Raw genomic sequence first — 18,333 nt, 5'->3', positions numbered from 1 at the left:
CCTCCAGAAGGCTGCATTCAGGGGCGCACTGAGAGTGCGTCTCCCGAGAGCTTCTTTGCCTCTGCACCTGTGTCTGAAATACGGTGCAGGCGCAGAGGCAAAAGGATTCCCTCATTTGCATGGGCACGCCCCCACGCAAATAAGAGAACACACTCTGAAGATAGCACTGGCGCTTGGTGTGCACCAGCGCTATTGGTATGACAATAGGGGCCGAACAAGCATCTGCGGCACCTTCTGTAATACCAAAGTGCCCCGGGGTGGGCAGAGCGGGCACAAACGTCTGTTGCTCATGGGGGCACTTTCATAATACAGCCCAGGACCCCAACTTTCCAGTATAGAACCCAGCTATAAAGAGGAGTGACCATCAAGATGACGTGGAAGTACACACCGGGGCAGCATAACAACAGCATGCTTGGACATGAAGCCGCCTAAGTCCTGCTTGCCTATCACACATCACAAACCTTTCCACATAAACAAGTGTCACATGTTCAGTACACCTGATTTCACCCATGCCACTGATCTTCGGCCTGCCTCGGAAAAGGCTTATCAGCACCGGGAAAGGATGAAACAGTGGATTTTTTTAGTTTTAATTATATCATAATATTCAATCAACTTTTTGCGAAGTTTTGTGAAATTAACCTTTCCAAGTGAAATGTCATTTGCTGGTATCTCATGTGACTTTTATTAAGTCAGTGCACATTGCCTGTAAAAAACACGTCTTACGAGATACCAAAAGTAGACTGGTTCCAACAGAAAACATTTCTTTTCTTAGCAAGAGATACACTTTTCTGTGTTTTCTGTGCAAACCGTCTCCAGCTGAAATTTCGCAAGACTTACTTAAGTTCTGCAAAATTTCGTATGACATATAGTTTGGGAATGTCAATGTCCTAAATAAAATTTTACCCACATATAATCATTATCCTTGACCCAAAACAATCCTTATTCGTTTTCTGAGATTACAGTTCTGCTAGTGGCCAATTTTCTTCAAATCTTTGACTGCTGGATTGACCTCAGGGTCTAACTTGGAGAATTGGCTCCTGATGGTCCCCCGTCAACAACAGGTTGGGAGTATTGGTACAATCCGTGATCAACAACCATTGGAACTCGTGTGCATTCCATTATATTTAGTCACAACTGAATTATTCTTATTGATCATCCACCTTACATGATGTATGCAAGTCTTCTATGGTAATAACATTATTATTTGAACATGAGCAGCAATAAAGGGGAATCTTACCGGCAGTGGGACTCGAAGGAGAAGCATCTTCCACTTCTTCCTTGACCTCTCCTTCCTTCTTGCAGACACTGTGGAATGCTTTGCTTGAGTTTTGGATTATCAGACACTGATCTTTGGCAACTCCAAGTGTTGAGCTCAAAGTTACAATCTTTTTTTCTGGTGGTGCACTTTTTCTTGGCTTTTCACATTTCGCTGCTTGTGTCGTAACATCCTGCTTGGTCTCTTCCACTTTTAGTTCTTTTCTGGGCAGCGCTACACTTTCCATTGTTGATCTGGTTGGGAACCCATCTATCTGCTCACACACTGTGTGTATCGATAATGCGCAAGAGTTATTGACCGTGTCATTTCTTGTTTTAAAGTTAGTTTGGGTGTCTTTGTGCTGATATTCAACCGATGAATCTGGACCAACTGCAACCTCTACTGTTTCTGAGTAGCTGTTTACTCCAACACTGGTCATTGGTGGCAAGCAAAGCACTCCTATGTCACTGAGTTCCAAATGATTGCCCACTGCTTGATGATACACAGCGACTACAGCATCAGCATAGGCGTCCTGCATGGAGGGAACGGCCATAACTTCTTGGTGCACCAGATTTTTTGACCTTCTACAACAGACCTCGACTCTTAACTTTTCAAGCTCTTGAGTCGCGTCTCGTAAGTGCCCTTCAAGCAAAGAAATCACCCCCCTCTGATGCTCAATTGTGTGCTGCAGCAGACTGATTTCCTTCTCTGTCTCTGGGACCAGGCCAAGCATGGACTCCATGACCCACACTTCTGCGTGCTTGGTTTCTACTTCATTGCCAACAGCGGCATCCTGGCTTTGTTTCTGAGACCTGTAGAAAAAAACAGCATCGTTCATTGCAATCTCCTCCCCCACACCCACAGATTTGCAAAGCTTTTCATTTTTGTGCATCGCAGAAGGGCTGATTGCTCTGGCGCTACCCGGTTTAGAGCTGCGGCCACTCCTCTCGGACACTGCCAGTTTTTCTGTTAATTTCCTGAGCTCTGAAATCTTACTTGTTCTCATTTTCACTGATTCAACTTCACTGTCTGATTCAGCAAAAAGCTCCAGACTGGTTTTGGAATCTCCATCAGATGCCTCCATATTGCCTGTGCTGTAGGATCGCTGTCGAAAGTCGGACGTTTCGTCTGACTCTTGTTCACGCTTCTTCTGTAAATCTGACAGAAGCTTGTCTTTCTGCTTCTTCAGAGTGGAAATCTTCATTTCTAAAACTGGAATGGTCTTTACCTGTTCTTCTAATTCTTTGAGTTGCTTTAGGGCGGCGGCCATCTGTTCACGGACATACTGTAAATGCGCGGGGCTGATGTTGGTTGCCGGAGTACTTCTACCTGAATTTAAAGGGCTAGTCCGTACTTGACCTGTGAAGGATGGGCTAAGTATTATTGGACCGTCTCCACCTCCATTATGTGGTATTGATGTAGATAGCTGATTTAGACTGGAAGAGGCTGTGGTTGAAAGGGTAGCACTGACCTTCGAAGAACCACTTGGTAACCTGGCTCTGCCGCTTCCTTCCCTCGGACTCTGCAAACCCAACTGTTCTTGCTCCAACCTTTTACTTGTCTCTAGCAATGTCTTCTCAACACGATGATTCCTTAAGAACGACTTGGGAGATGGCGGTGGAAGGAGACTTATTATAGGTGTTGGAGAGACGGGGTTGGATGTATGGACGCTAAGGGGCTCCCTTACCTCGGAAGAGCTAGACTGACTTCTCACCCTCGGCAAAAATGGAGGGCCGACCTTGCCATCTTCGCTGGTCGTGGAGGTTAGGGATTCGGTGGAAGTCCACCCACTGTTCTGGCTGCTAGGGCTCCTCAGAGAGGACGTGGAGAGCTTGGTCGTCTTGGGCTTCCGATGCACAGGAACCTTTCGTAGAGTTTGGCCGCTTTGAATGTCATCAACGTATTTCAGAAAGTCCAGATCCAGCTGAAAGCCGTAGGGCGTTTCCACAGAATATGACATCTTCTCATTGTCGTCTTGGTCTCTATACAAGAAAGGGCCCCCTAAATCTGAAAAAATAAAAAAAGAGGTGTTAATATGAGAATAACACATCTATCTAAAAGCTTTCTGTAAAATATGTTTTACATTGCTTTTCCTGATTTTTTAAGTGTTTGGCGCCACTTTTAATTCTTGAAATTCTAAATGTATGTTAAAAGTTATATTTGCAGAATAAGTATAGTTTTGTCCCTTGCATAAAACCGAAGAGTGCACTGAACATCTCTTCAGCTAGGTCAATATTTAAGAGTTAAAAATGACATTTTTGTTCAGTGAGATGATATGCGTCTTTCGAAACACATTCTTCTTCAATTTCTAAGAAACAAATCAAACCTGTGCAAACCCTAGCTTAATATTTTGTGATTTACCACTGTCCAATTGCATTCTTACAAAATATGAAAACAGGACATTTTGTTTGTGATAAAGGCTGGAGTGGAAAACAGACACTGACAAAAGAGTAGGTTGACTTTACTTGGATGAACATGCAAGGCCTACAAATCAACATTGGCTGTGTAAACACAAAATGCCATCGTCAATGTATTAAAACATGAGTAGAATTCAACGCCCCCCAAAACAATTCCAGGACTTCTAATTGGACTCACAAACTTCCCCAACCTTCACACCACAGTAATTCAAATCTCCTTCGATGTCTTAGTTCTCTTAGGTGACAAAGCTGGGGACTGATTGTCCCGGTCGCCTTTTTGGCCATGATTGTGAGCCCGCCCATCTTTCTTGATTGGGTCCTTTGAACCCAAACTCTCCATGTCATTCGCTGACCCTTTCTTTTGCGCGCTCTTGCACCCTGCTGCTGCCGTGCCTTTTGTTGCCGCCCACTGTGGGTTAGCCGCCCTCCTTCTTGGGTCGGCTGAGCCTCCTGGTCAGCGGTACGACCTCACAGTTGTGTCTCATTTTTTGCAGTTTTGCTACAGACAGTTTACTGACAGCATTGTATCCTATACCTTCCCATCAACTTTAGGATCTTTCACTGGCTACCTTTGTTGTCTGTTTAGAATGCTTTCCTCTCAACGCGTTACTTACCTTATTATTGTATTTTTGAGACACCCTTGTAACATTGGTTTTTCACCAATGCTTCTTTGAACTGGATTAGTTGCTTCCTTCCAAATCTGACATAAAGGGACTATTTTCTTCCTGTCTTGTCCTTATTGTATTGCTTGTTATATTTTGCGCTTGCAGTATGAGCAATTCTGGGCTTGCTAAACACACCCTGATGCTTTGTTCGTGGTTCCTCACCCCATCACAGCCTCATAAGATTTGCCGGCTGGCCACTCCTTTCACTCTCGAAGGGCCAGTCATCCAGAATTGATAGTCCAGCTGCTATACACAGACAGGCTTGTTAAAGGACAACTTGCAACGCAATGAAAGCAGTTAAAGTGCTGCTGCTGTAAGCAGCTAAGAAGAGGGCCCGATGTACTGTTTGGCAGCCATCTTAACCGCATGCGCGCGGCGGCTTTTCCCGCTGTACGCGGCGTTTTTTTAAAACGCGCGTTACATGACGAGCTCAGCTCGTCATCAGCGTGCGAGCGGCGCAACTCATGACGAGCTCAGCTCGTCATCAGCGCCGAAGTGGTTAAAATGAAAATTCTGTCTTGACATTCACGTGCCTTCAACTGTGCAGTTTGCAAACCTAAGTTAAAATTCAGGCCATATTTACTATTTTTTTTCCACTCATCCCAGTGTTGCAACAAACGTTGCCGAGCTGCTTTGAGGACTTGCATGGTGTCCAGTGCCATGCACACATCTTTGCACAACAGTGAAAAAGGGGCTTGAGTGAGTCTACCATAGGTTTTGTACTGCATGGGTATTTTTCTAGTACATAATGGTGTGCTTAGACATAGCAAAAACTGTTTCCACTTTGTAGGCTGCTCAGTACAGCACACATGTTAGAACAGTTTGAAGAAAAGAAAACCTTTCTCCAACTTTTCACTTTTCTTGAGTAGGCACACACCTTTGGTGCCGACCTGGTCTAGAAATGTTAGTAGATCAGTACTTAATTTGTAAAAAAAAATAAAATTGCTGGGGTCCTTGTAAGGAGGCCACTGCAGCTTGCACCACTCATTGCCTCTGCCAGGCTGTCACTGACAGTACTAGCACAACTACTGCCATCACACACCTACAAGTGTGACCATGTAGATTATTCCAGGCCCCCAAAGCTATAAGAATACATTGGGAGGTAGGTGTCATTAATTTTTTAGGCATAGTGAATTAATGAACAACTGTGATGTGCTAATCTATAAATAAGACAGAGAGCACCACCATGTGGCAGATTGTCATAAGTGCCAGTGTTGATCATTAAGTGCCGGTGCTGAGCACCAGAAACCACTGGCACAAATTAAGCACTGAGAACATTGGACTTTGCCTCCAAACCATGGGTGATTGCACAGGAGCACCCATCTACCTGCCATTGGCCATTTGTTTTGGTCCTGTCACGGAACATAGGACCAATTTCAGAGTACTAGGGTGTCCGTCAGCCCAAATCAACATAGCTCTAGGAGACAGCCTGGACTTGACCTGACATAGAACTAATTCTCTCTTGTGGACCTTCATTAATGCTCCTCGAGCTAGTTATCAATCAATCAATCAATCAATCAGAGCATTTGTATAGCGCACTACTCACCCGGAGGGTCTCAAGGCGCTGGGGGGGGGGGGGGGGGTCCGCTACTGCTCGAATAGCCAGGTCTTGAGCTGCTTCCTGAAGGCGAGGTGGTCCTGGGTCAGGCGGAGGTGGGTCGGAAGGGAGTTCCAAGTCTTGGCGGCCAGGTAGGAGAAGGACCTTCCTCCTGTGGCGGCGAGGGCGTGGCTGGTCGATCGAAGCTGGCGCGTGGGAGCGTAGAAGTTGAGGCGGCTGTTGAGGTATCCTGGTCCTTGGTTGTGTAGGGCTTTGTGTGCGTGGGTGAGGAGCCGGAAGGTGATTCTCTTGTTGACCGGGAGCCAGTGCAGGTCTCTCAGGTGTCCGGAGATGTGGCTTCGGCGGGGGATGTCCAGGATGAGTCGTGCTGAGGTGTTCTGGATCCGCTGGAGTCTCTTCTGGAGTTTGGCGGTGGTTCCAGTGTAGAGGGAGTTGCCGTAGTCCAGACGGCTGGTAACGAGGGCCTGGGTGACCGTCTTCCTGGTCTCGGTGGGGATCCATCGGAAGATCTTGCGTAGCATTCGCAGGATGTGGAAGCACGACAAGGAGACGGCGTTGACTTGTCTGGTCATGGAGAGGGAGGAGTCCAGGATGAAGCCCAGGTTGCGTGCGTGGTCAGTTGGTTTGGGTGCGCTGCCCAGGGCGGGGGGCCACCAGGAGTCGTCCCAGGCGGAGGGTGAGGATCCCAGGATGAGGACTTCCGTCTTGTCTGAGTTCAGTTTCAGGCGGCTGTTCGACATCCATTTGGCTACTTCTGTCATCCCTTCGTGCAGGTTGGCTCTGGCGGTGGCGGGGTCGTTAGTGAGGGAGAGGATCAGCTGGGTGTCGTCGGCGTAGGAGATGATGTTCAGGTTGTGCTGGCGTGCGATGGCTGCGAGGGGGCTCATGTAGACGTTGAAGAGAGTTGGGCTGAGCGAGGAGCCTTGAGGAACGCCGCAGATGACTTCGGTGGCCTCGGATCTGAACGGGGGGAGGCGGACTCTCTGTGTCCTTCCGGTGAGGAAGGAGGTGATCCACTCCAGTGCCTTCTCCTGGATTCCGACGTTGCTGAGGCGCTGCACTAGGGTGCGGTGGCAGACAGTGTCGAAGGCCGCGGAGAGGTCCAGGAGGATGAGGGCCGCTGTTTCTCCGTTGTCGAGCAGGGCTCGGATGTCGTCTGTGGCTGCGATCAGGGCGGTCTCGGTGCTGTGGTTGGCCCGGAAGCCAGACTGCGAGAGGTCGAGGGATCCGTTCGTCTCGAGGAAGGCGGCCAGTTGCTTGTTGACGGTCTTCTCGATGACTTTGGCCGGAAACGGGAGCAGCGAGATGGGGCGGTAGTTCTTGAGGTCGGTGGGGTCTGCTGATGGTTTCTTGAGTAGAGCGCTGAGTTCGGCGTGCTTCCAGCTCTCCGGGAAGGTGGCGATGTCGAAGGAGGTGTTGATGATGTCCCGCAGGTGGGGTGCGATGACAGCGTCGGCCTTGTTGAAGACGTGGTGAGGGCAGGGGTGTGTCGGAGATCCGGAGTGGATGGAGTTCATCGTGCGGATGGTGTCTTCGGTGCTGATCGGGGTCCAGGCGCGGAGGGTGGTGGTGGGGGGCGGTGGTTCGGTCGTGGCGTGCGTTGGTTGAGTGCTGAAGCTGTTGTGTATGTCCGCGATCTTGTTGTGGAAGTAGGAGGCGAGGGAGTTGCAGAGGTCTTGCGAAGGGGTGATGTCGTTGTTTCCAGCGTTGGGGTTGGAGAGCTCTTTCACGATGTTGAAGAGTTCCTTGCTGTTGTGTGCGTTGTTGTCCAGTCGTTCCTTGAATGCGGTTTTCTTGGTGGCGCGGATCAGCTGGTGGTGTTTTCGGGTGGCGAGCTTGAGGGCAGTCATGTTGTCTGGTGTTGGGTCTGTGCGCCAGGTTTTCTCGAGGGCTCTGCAGTTCTTCTTGGAGCTCTTGAGTTCGTCGTTAAACCATGGGGCTTTCTTGCTGCCGGGTCTGCTCGGCGGGGTCTTCAGCGGGGCGAGTTCGTCTGCGCAGTCGCTGATCCATTTCGTGAGGTTGGTGGCTGCTTGACTGGGGTTCGTTGTGCTGGTGGGAGGGTTCTTGCTCAAGGACGTAGTGAGCTGGTCTGCCGTGATCTTGTTCCAGCTTCTGCGGGGAGCCTGTTGCTGGTGATGGTGGAGCGTGGTCCTTCTGAAGCTGAAGTGGACGCAGCTGTGGTCCGTCCATTGGAGTCCCGTGGTGTGGCTGAAGGCGATGTCCTTGCTGGAGGAGAAGACGGGGTCGAGAGTGTGTCCGGCGTAGTGGGTGGGGGTGGTCACCAGCTGCTTGAGTCCCAGGTTTGCGAGGTTTTCCAGCAGGGTGGTGGTGTTGCGGTCGTCGTTGTTCTCCAGGTGGAAGTTGAGGTCCCCGAGGAGGATGTAGTCGGCTGAGGGGAGGGCGAGCGGGCTGATGAAGTCGGCGATGTCCTCGCTGAATTGTGTTCGTGGTCCCGGGGGTCTGTAGATGAGGGTGCCTCTGAGGGTGGTCTTGGGGTTGACGTGGATCTGGAAGTGCAGGTGTTCGGCGGGTGCGATGGTGTCGTCGGTGTTGGTCGTGATGCGGATGGTGTTCCTGTGGATGATGGCGATGCCTCCTCCTGTCTGGTTGACGCGGTCTCTCCGGATGATCTTGTAGCCGTCCGGGATGGCGATGGCGATGTCGGGCGCTGAGGAGGCGTTCATCCAGGTTTCCGTGAGGAAGGCGACGTCTGGGTCTGTGGTGTCGAGCAGGATTTATTTATTTATGCATTCTTATATGTCAGACTAAACCTTGAGGTGTCAGCATGCTTTACATGAAACAAGAGAAGACATGCTTCCAATTAAGTCGCAACAGATAGAAAAAGACAATTTAAAAAGCCTAAACACATTAACAGTGTGATGTGAGAGGCTGGCTTAGTATATGGTGCTCATTTATGTAAGTGTAGCACCCTGCACCAATCCAGATAACCCTTATGGTGATTTTATTGGTCTTAGACAACCTTAGAAAGCTCTGTAAGTGGCAGCTGTGGAGAGCAGCCTTCGGGCTTAGTCCAGAAGGAGTGTAAAGCAGCTTGCTTTACCAGTACATAATCTTATGGGTATAGATTAAGTGAAAAAGAACCACACAGTGTAGTCATAAAAAATATGTATTTATTATTAACACTCACTAACACAATGTATTCTCTCCTACCCGGAGATATAAACACAATACACACAATACTTGGTCAATAGACTACGTAAGTAGCACAGGATACACGATGGTCTCCAAAGGGAGACCAAACCATTTACTAAACTAGTGGAATGTGAACCACAACCTAAGTCGAGAATGGACCCAGAAGACGTAGAAGAGCCGGGACCCAAGGAACCATCCAAGTTGAGTATCTAGCAACCCCACGGAGGTTGTGTGCAGATTGGGAACACGACAGCGTGCTCAATGTAAGTCAATAGGTAAGTTGCGGTTGCAGTTTAAAAAAAAACGGCACCGTTCCAACGGACCCTGAAGAAACGCAGTGGAAGATGGAAGGTTGGAGAGTCATCCCACCTGTGGATACCCCAGGAACTGGGATACCTACACCAGGGAAGCCTGGTCTATAGGTGCGAAGGGACATCGGAAACCGCCGTAGACTATAATGGAGGACTTCAGGAAATATACAGCTGGCGAAGAAGGTGAAAGTGTCCGGTGGAACCCAAAGGTGGATTCAAGATGAGAGGCACCTGCAAGCAGAGAGGACAGAGTCTATGCCACTCAGGAGTGACCGGGAGGCACAGAAGAAGAATGCCCACTGATGTCGGGGATGCAGGAGAGTTGACGGTGCCCTTGAAGTTGCAGCTCTATGGACCCGGCGACGCAGAGGAAGACCAGGAGCTGTCCCACGTCGGCTGTCAAGAGCCAAGGAGTCAGAGTCCGGCAGGGGCACTAACAAGCCTTGGCAACGGCAACCAATGCAGTCGTAGAAAAAGGTGCAGTGCATCACCATGAGCAAGTAAGTCGGAGTAGGCCTCGAGCAAGCATGGGAGCCCACTGGAGCCAAATAAAACCCTTGAGAGGACCCACAGGCCAGAGGCACAAGAGTAGCAAGAGGACCTCGAGCAGCTCACCAAAGGATGAAGGCCCACGGTGTAAAGGATGCGGTGCGGGTGAAGATGTTGGTTGCAGGAGATGCTTGATGCTGAAGCTTCTTGGAGCCCGAAGATCTCTGGAGAAGAGAGTCAACAAGCCTTGGCAATGGTAAGTCAACACGGTGCACAGGGGTTCTGTTCCAGAGGATCGGACGAAGGATACTTGCCTCAAACTCGGTGAGAAGACAGTGCAGGCCTCAAGAGAGTTGCAGAACCACCACTTGTGTTGCTGATCCTTTCAGAGTCCTTGGGAGCCCAGGATCAGCAGGCCAGTCAGCTGTGTTGCGGGGCCTGCAGATAAAGGGAGTGACTCCTTCGCTCCAAGGGAGATTCCTTTAGTTGATTTGGATGTCCACAAGCCTTGTGAAGAACCTGTATGGAGCACATGCAACAGATGTTGCAGCAGGCTTGCAGGACAACAAGACCAGGAGCAGCTGGAGTCTTCCCAGTTGCTGTCTCAGTTCCAATGCCAAGTCCAGCGAGGTCCAGAGTGCCTAGATGGTTAAAGTTGAAATGGTATATGATCCCAATCTTGTCCCACGACGAATCTAGGGACCCACAGGCAAGCCCTTAAGTATCATAAGGAAAGGGCTAGGACGATTCAGGGGTCCCTCCCAGAGGAGGGGCTGGACAGTGGGGAGGATACTCCCATGTCCTTTGTCAGAGCAGGAGCCATTGGCTCCCTGAACTGGTTTCAACTGGAGTATGCAAGAAGGGCACCAAATGTGCCCTTCAAAGTGGTGCTGGCAAGCACCCCCACCATGTCTCAATACAGTAAATCCTGTCTGGGAGGTGGTCACACCGCCCTTTGACAGGAAACCTATTGTCTTGCATTCCCCTGCTCGAGCTTGGCTCTGCAGCAGGCGGGCAGAATCATGTCTCTGGTCGGCAGCAGCCATGTTGTGCCGTTTGGGTCTAGACGACAGGTACCAGGAGCTCTGAGGCCTCCCGGAGGAGCTTTACAGTGCATGGAATCATACCTCCCACACCAAACATGTTTGATACCCAAACAACAACAGGGTTTGTAACAGCCAGGTTAGAGATAGCCATCGCGTAATGACTCATTGCCACTATATGTATTTTAATGGCTGATGCACTTACAACCCGGGGGAATGGACTCCGAAGGTTGTAGGGGTGTCTTGCTCATGCAGGGGCACCCTCACACTTAGAACTGAGCACCCTGCCTTCAGGATTGAAAGGCCTGCCTTAGGGGTGACTTATAGGTTTTAAGTGCAGTGACCTCAGATTTAAGAAAACTTATATCTGTCGTAAGTAGTGCTAGCACTAGCTAACAGAGGCTACAATGGCAGGCCTGTAGTCTCAATCTGAGTGGTCTCTTGTGGGTGGCATAATACATTCTGAAGCCCATGGGAGACCCCTGGTGTACCTATGCCCTGGGTACCTTAGTACCATATACTAGGGACTTACAAGGGTACACCTGGAGTGTATTTAAGTACTCACCATGTTCAATGTAGGGAAGAAGCACAGACACTGGGGTCCTGATTAGCAGGATCCCAGTCAGACTAGTCAGAAAACAAAATGTAACCAACAAAAAGTGGAGATGACCATGAAAGCAGATCCTACTTTCCTCCAGTAGAGTTCTCCTGAATTTTTCCCAGAATGGGCCAGAACGAGGCAAGAAGCTGAGAAATGGGAGGGTTCGTGGATGAAAGAGCGGCAAGAGGAGTGAGGGCGAATCAAAGCAGATGTAGGAACCACGAATGGGAGAGACGCTTTGGCGAAGGCAAGAAAATGAGTTCGGCAAACGTAAACATGTCGGCGTACGTCAAGCATTCTACAGAAACATTCCTCGATATCTGGGGCTCCTGCATTTACCTCATCTACCTTGAAGGTGCTCTCAAAACAAATCACCGCGTGAAGATCGCCGCACGTGGAAAACTATGAAAGGCGAGGAAGTAGAAGCCGCCATGCCTCGGGCGCCCTATTACTTGATGTGTTGTCGACGTCTCGTGTCATGCGGCTGATACCTTCCAACTGCAGAGCGCACAGGAGGTTGCCGACATATTTCAGCTCCCTTAAAAGTATCTTATTCCCTGATTAGGCCTTCTGTGTACACTGTGATCGAAATTATTCACTAGTTTTTCGACCTGAAGCGTTCAGTCGAGCGGCACGGAGGGATACATCAAAGCCTCTCAACTTACAGTGTAATTGTCAGCCATCCCTGGGGAGGAACGAGAGGAGCAACTTGGCAACACCTGCTCTCTTGTTTGCTGCCCCTAAAGATTCTGAACTGCTTGCAGCTGGTCTGGAATTTATAGTAGACAGTTAAAAAATACACACATACACTCCCTTCCTCTCCCTCTCTCTGTCTATATCTTACTCCCGCCCTCTCTTTCTTTCTCTCTCTCTCTCCCCTCTCTCTTTCTTTCTCTCTCTCTCTCTCTCTCTCTCTCCCCTCTCTCTCTTTTTCTCTCCCTCTCTCTCTCGCTTTCATTCCCTCCTCTCTCTCATTCTCTCTCTCTCTTTCTCTCTCCTGTCTCCCTCTCTCTTTCTTTCTTTCTCTCTCTCTCTTTCTCTCCTCTCTCTCTCTTTTTCTCTCCCTCCTTCTGTTCCTCACTCACTCCCTCTCTTTCTCTCTCTCTCTCATTTTCTCTCTCTCTGTCTCTTGCTCCCTCCTTCTCTTTCTCTCCTTCTCTCTCTCTCTGTTTTTCTCTTCCACCCTCTCTCTCGCCCTCACTCTCTTTCTCTCCTTTTCTCTCTCTGTTTTTCTCTCTCTCCCTCTTTCCCCTCTCTCTTTTTCCCTCTCTCTCTCCCTCTCTCTCTCTCCCTATCTCTTTCTCTCTCTCTCTCTCTCTTGCTCCTCCCTCTCTTTCCCTCCTTCTCGCTCTCTGTTCTTCTCTTCCTCCCTCTCTCTCGCCCTCCTTCTCTTTCTCTCCTTTTCTCTCTCTGTTTTTCTCTCTCTCCCTCCCTCCTCTCTATTTTTCCCCCCTCTCTCACTCTCCCTCTCTTTCTCTCTCTCTCTCTCTCTTTTTCCCTTCCTCCCTCTCCCTCACTCCCTTCTTCTTTTTCTCTCTCTCATTCTCTCTCTCTCTCTCTCTCTCTCATAAGAGTTTTTCAGGGTTCATTCAGAGTTCTGTGGCAGTCCCGAGACGTGGTAATGCGACTCTGAAGTGGCATTACTACAAGACTCAGGAATAAAGCGAAAATAAAGAGTGGCAGCATTTGGAACAGCCCGTGCCACAAGATTTACCACATTATTTTGAACTTTTGTTATGGACAGGTTTTTGCTGGTAAAATCTTCATAGTCAGTTTCACTGCAAATCTTTAATAGATTTTGGGTCGGTTGCATTACTTTTTTGAGGGAGACCCAAAGCAAACTCCTTTGGTTTTTAGATACAAATGATTATTAGTTATTCACGTTGCTTTGTACAAAAAAAGACCCAATGCAGTGCATTGCGCTGCCTTGTGTTACTGTGAGTTCAAGTAGGACCAATAAGTGGCGTTCTCAATCAGAAGTTGGCATTTCAGTTCCACACAAAATGGCGCCTCAAAAACAGAGCCATAGTGCCATAACTGTTGAAAGTGCTATAGAAATGCTGTGCATAATGGCAGTAAATTTAGGGGCATATTACCAAGGGCCTTATCGCCGCTTTAGCGGGAATTTTTCCCGCTAAAGCGGCGATAATTTAATCGCCCTATTACCTAGCTGTCGCTAACACCAGTTAGCGACAGCTAGTAGGAGATTGCGAGCTTCTGGGGGCCCACTTTGCATGTCAGCGATATATATCGCTAATGACATGCAAAGTGGGCGTGCCAAGATGTTAGCGACTGGAAACAGTCGCTAACATCGCTAACTCCTATTACCAACTTTTGGAAATAATCGCGCTAAGCGCGATTATCTCCAAAAGCTAACGCCTGCCCAGAGCAGTTCTTAGCCATGTTATCCAATGGTAGATGGATAACATGGCTAAGAGCATTTGCTCGGTAATGCATGAATATCGCTGACTTTTCAGCGATATTCATGCATTTCGGCCGATTTTTATCGCTTAGGAGATAAACCTTGATAATATCAAGGCTCCTAAGCGATAAAAATAGGCGAAGCACGGCGATATAAATATAGCCGCTAACCAAGCTTAGCGATATTTTTCGCTAATGCTTGGTAATATGACCCTAAGTTCCGTGGAAGTTTTTGACATTATAACAAATGCGCCTAGCTATGTTTTCGGTAATAAGAATTTAAACTTACCGGGGAGATTCTGATTAAGATGTACGGATTGTGCCATTTTAGAAGACGGTCAGAAAGCCATAGACAGGTTATGACGTAGACAGGATGCAAGAATCCCTTTGGCGCGGAAATCTGTGAATGGGAAAAGTTAAATTTTAAGAAAACTGCAAAACCCTACATCAACAGCGCAGGTGAAATGGCCAATGCAATTACATTCTTACTCAAAAACGATGCAGACTGTTATAGAAGAAACATTTTTTCGTGCGTTCACAGATTTCTAGATGCACCTGGTTCACTACTGTGAGCATGTGACAAAAACATTTCACTGGTGGAAACACAACAGGTCACGTGCCCGTAAGCCATTTTTATATTTCTGTAATAACTAAGAGGAAAACGGCACATAGGAGGGACTTGAAAACTCGCTCCAGAATAGCCGACAGACTATGTCAACCCTTTGAACACAAAAAGACCGTCCTCCTCTAGGACACTGATTGAACATCGTAAGAATCCTTGGTTTATGACCTACTTACGCCCTGAGGAAGCCCCAGGTTGAAAAGTCAATTTTGAGGACGAAACGTGTTGGTGGCTGTGTTATAAATCTCTTGCTCTTTGTTTGCACTACGTCTATGAATGACTCTGAAGAGGAAAGAGTTTTGATTACGAAATACACTGGATTCAATAAAAGGACTAAAATAGATTATAAATATATCTACTTGCTCTGGTACATTCTTCAGTTTTACAATTAATTGGGAAGTGGTCTTCCATTGCGAAGGACAAGTAAACACCTAAAAAATATATCCTCATTTACATGCAAGAGTGCCCAAAAAAAGTGGATCCACTAACCCCTTCCTGTTTTCCCACTGACTCTAAGCTAAACTTTTAAAGTTGGGCGGAACACGTTGATTATTTGCTGTGTTTAGATAACAGCGCATCTATTGCCTCTGCGTGTCACATCTGAAACTAGAGACTAAGGGGAATATTTACAAGAAAATGTCAGAGCACGGTGTTACGCCAAATTTGACAACAGTGCGCTCTGACTTTTCAAAATGCAGGGATGCGCCATATTTACAAAACTACGGCGCACTAAGGGACACCTTCCTGCACATAAACAACCAAAAATGGCGATTTGCTCTTTCTATGTGTGCTACAGAATGCAGTACACATGGAATGGGCAGAAAATTAGGAGAAATTAATTATTTCTCCACTTATAGCCATTTTAAGATTAGGTATTAACTGGCTTTAGCTTTTGGCGCTGCCCCAGCCTTGTAAATATAGGGTGGTGTCAAAAAGGCATGGGTGTTGCGGTCGAATGCCCATAGCAACACCCATCGTCTCCCCCTTTGCCGCAGCAGATTGTGGCTGTAAGGGGCATATTTACTGGTGATGCTTCGGTGATGTTAGAAGTTTGTAAATATTCCCCTAATTTTGAGGTAAAAACAGTTTGGGCCATTTTTCATTACGCCAAATTTGCGCTAAATTAAATAAATGCCGCAACAACGTGAGGAAAAGTGACGCAGATCTGCGCCAATTCTATTTATTTTTCAGCGCAAAGCATTGTTTTGTGCTTGAAAAGTGCCCCAAAGCTCTGCAAATAGTGTTTGCTCTGCTTTATGCTACTTATCTACAAGCGAGCATCCTGTGAATAGTATTTAGGCGTTCCAGGGCAAACACCCCATCATTTTTTGCCGCAAAGCTCTAGCTACTAAAAATATTAGACATGGCTTTGGGTAAAAAATACGGTCCCCAAGAGGCTGTTTCAAAGTAGAAGTTTTTTATTTCTCCTTACATGTCACAGATAGCATGTGTGCTGCAACGTATCGCACACACCATATGTGTGAAAAGTTTAACCCCTTGGCCATGGCGGTAATTCCGCCGCAGCGCTGGGGGGGAGGGGGGCGGCGCAGCGCCGACATGCTGGTGACGGAATCACTCCGTCACCAGCCACGGGTGGGCTATACTAATGGCGGAGTGGTTCCGTCATGGCCCCGCCCGCCTAATAGACCGCGCCGCGCAGGCGCGGCGGCCAGGCCGTGATGGAACCACTCCGTCATTAGCACAGCCCACCCGTGGCTGGTGACGGAGTGGCTCCGTCACCAGCATAGAAGGGGTTAAAAAAACGTCTAGGCACTGGATTGTACTGGAAGACAATGCTATGTAGCCTCGTGTACAGAGTACACTGTGATGAAGCCCCCTGCTCCAGTCTTAGACTGGCCTTTGTCTCACAACACGTATCCTGGCTACCTTTTCATCTTCTTAATAACATACAGTGTTATAAAAAAAGAGGCTTTATTTCTATGTGATGAATTTAGGAGGTGAAGTATTTTATTGTTAAAACTGTTGACAAAGGACTGGTGATTTAAGGATGCCTAGTTCAGCACAGATTTTACTCCCTGAATAAAATAGTGTTTTAGCCAACATGTTATTATGAGAGTAAAGTTAAAAAAATGAAGGCGCAGTGGTGGTTGGTGAATAGCATTATGTCATTACGCATAATGTGAGAAGCTATGTTATCCAGAGAGCAAGAATCCCTAAGCAATAAAATGCATCAATTAAAATCCCTCTGTGTCAGAGGAACAAATACATCATAGAGCATAGACTTGGTCCCCAGCTGCCTGTGCATGTATCAAAATGACTACTTTATAGCCCCATAAATGAAAGTAATAGGAACACAAATATTAACAATGTATCCACCTTCAAAATGTGATGGGTTTGATTGACAGCCCATACAAGCAAGGTAAAACCATGACAAATAAATGAAAATCAATCAATGGCAATTACAAAGCCCAATGTCCCCTTTGTAGTTCTCCTTATCGCATTCTATTTAACACCTTAAGTGCGGCGCACGTTCAGCAGACGTCGCGTGCACTACCTCGGTAGAGCTGCGCACGTCCGCTGAACGTTCCGGCCCCCCCCACCCAATAGAACGTTCCGCACCAGCGCGGAACGTTCAGCGCAGCGAAGGTGTTACTCAATCGATAACATGAGACCAGCTAATGCTGTATGTAGCCAGACGTAAAAAGTGACACATAGGAATACATACACCAGTTTGTTTTTTGGGGAGTTTTATATAGCGCGAACTAGACCCGAGACAAAGAGTATCAGAGCGCTTTATATGAGCACCAGTTGCATTACATTGGGACACATTCGTTTTTGTTAGGCCCGGGGAGATTAAGTGATTTGCCCAGAATCACAGGATGATATGGGTCGTTGCCGAGATTCGAACCCGGATCCCCAGCTTCGACGTCGACCTCTCTAGCCATAAGGCCTCATCACTAGGAGTTCCTCAGGGCAGCATTCCATTCCTTTGTTGTTTAGCTCATCTTTGTCACTCTACGTTCCTCCAGACTTATCCCGCCCATGGGTTCTCCAGGTTATTTCCTTCCTTGGCTTCCTACTGGTGCGTACAGAGTGCTGGTACTAAAGGATGCAGACGGAGAGTCTCTGCACACCGCTCCGACACCTGCATCCTGCACACTCAACTGTTCTGCAGTGTTTGCCAAAGACATTCCACTGACCAGCAACTCTAAAATTATCCCCAGCTGAAATTACATTTTCAGAATCTATTTCAAAGATTTGTTGAGCAAGGAAATGTTTTTTCCAAAGTCTAAGCCTGACCACATCCTTTCTACTCTTAGTTCAGCATCCTGGAACAAATTATTGGAGGGCGGCGGGAAGGGTTTTCGCTGCCCTGGGCGAAGCGACATTTTACCACTTCCAACCATGGCCAATGGGACCATATGGAATGTGTGTAGATGCAGTCTGGTATCTCTCTGTGGCTAGTGTGCTTGACTGTTTCCTTGATTGCCTTCACATTTAAAACATCCAAAAACAGTAGTATGTCTTGTAGTAAACAGGGTTGGAGGCGCGTCAGTAGTATTCAGAAAATTGGGCTGAGATTGTGATATAGAGGACAGGCGGGAGATCGGATTGAGACTGGGTCTTCTTGGAGTTTTTAAATCGGTCTTCTTTATTCGATAAGACAGATAGGAGTGCAGTATACTCACATTATATGGCAGGCATTTTATCACATAACAATTATATTACATCTTCAAATTCGACCAAACCACCACCTCACTAGGTTAGTATGAGTGAGTGCCATAGATGAATAGAATAGTTGCTAGGGTTTGTTTATCAATTTCATCCTCATTTAAT

The 18,333-nt window shown here is 47.7% G+C and overlaps 1 protein-coding gene across 2 annotated transcripts in view; it reads right to left on the bottom strand.

Moving 5' to 3' along the window:
* KANK3 (KN motif and ankyrin repeat domains 3) overlaps positions 1 to 18,333 on the bottom strand; it is a 173,756-nt gene that overhangs the window by 36,781 nt on the left and 118,642 nt on the right. For both annotated transcript variants that reach the window (XM_078670868.1, XM_078670867.1), the window contains exons 2-3: positions 14,203 to 14,313; positions 1,238 to 3,262 (exon numbers count right to left, since the gene is read on the bottom strand). In XM_078670868.1, coding sequence (XP_078526994.1) covers positions 1,238 to 3,262; positions 14,203 to 14,239 — 2,062 coding nt within the window. In that variant the 5' untranslated portion in view covers positions 14,240 to 14,313. The remainder of the gene's footprint in view (positions 1 to 1,237; positions 3,263 to 14,202; positions 14,314 to 18,333) is intronic.

The sequence above is a fragment of the Lissotriton helveticus genome, chromosome 12 (assembly GCF_964261635.1).
Source record: "Lissotriton helveticus chromosome 12, aLisHel1.1, whole genome shotgun sequence".
NCBI lineage: Eukaryota > Metazoa > Chordata > Amphibia > Caudata > Salamandridae > Lissotriton > Lissotriton helveticus.
This window is presented reverse-complemented; position numbering and strand designations above follow the sequence as displayed.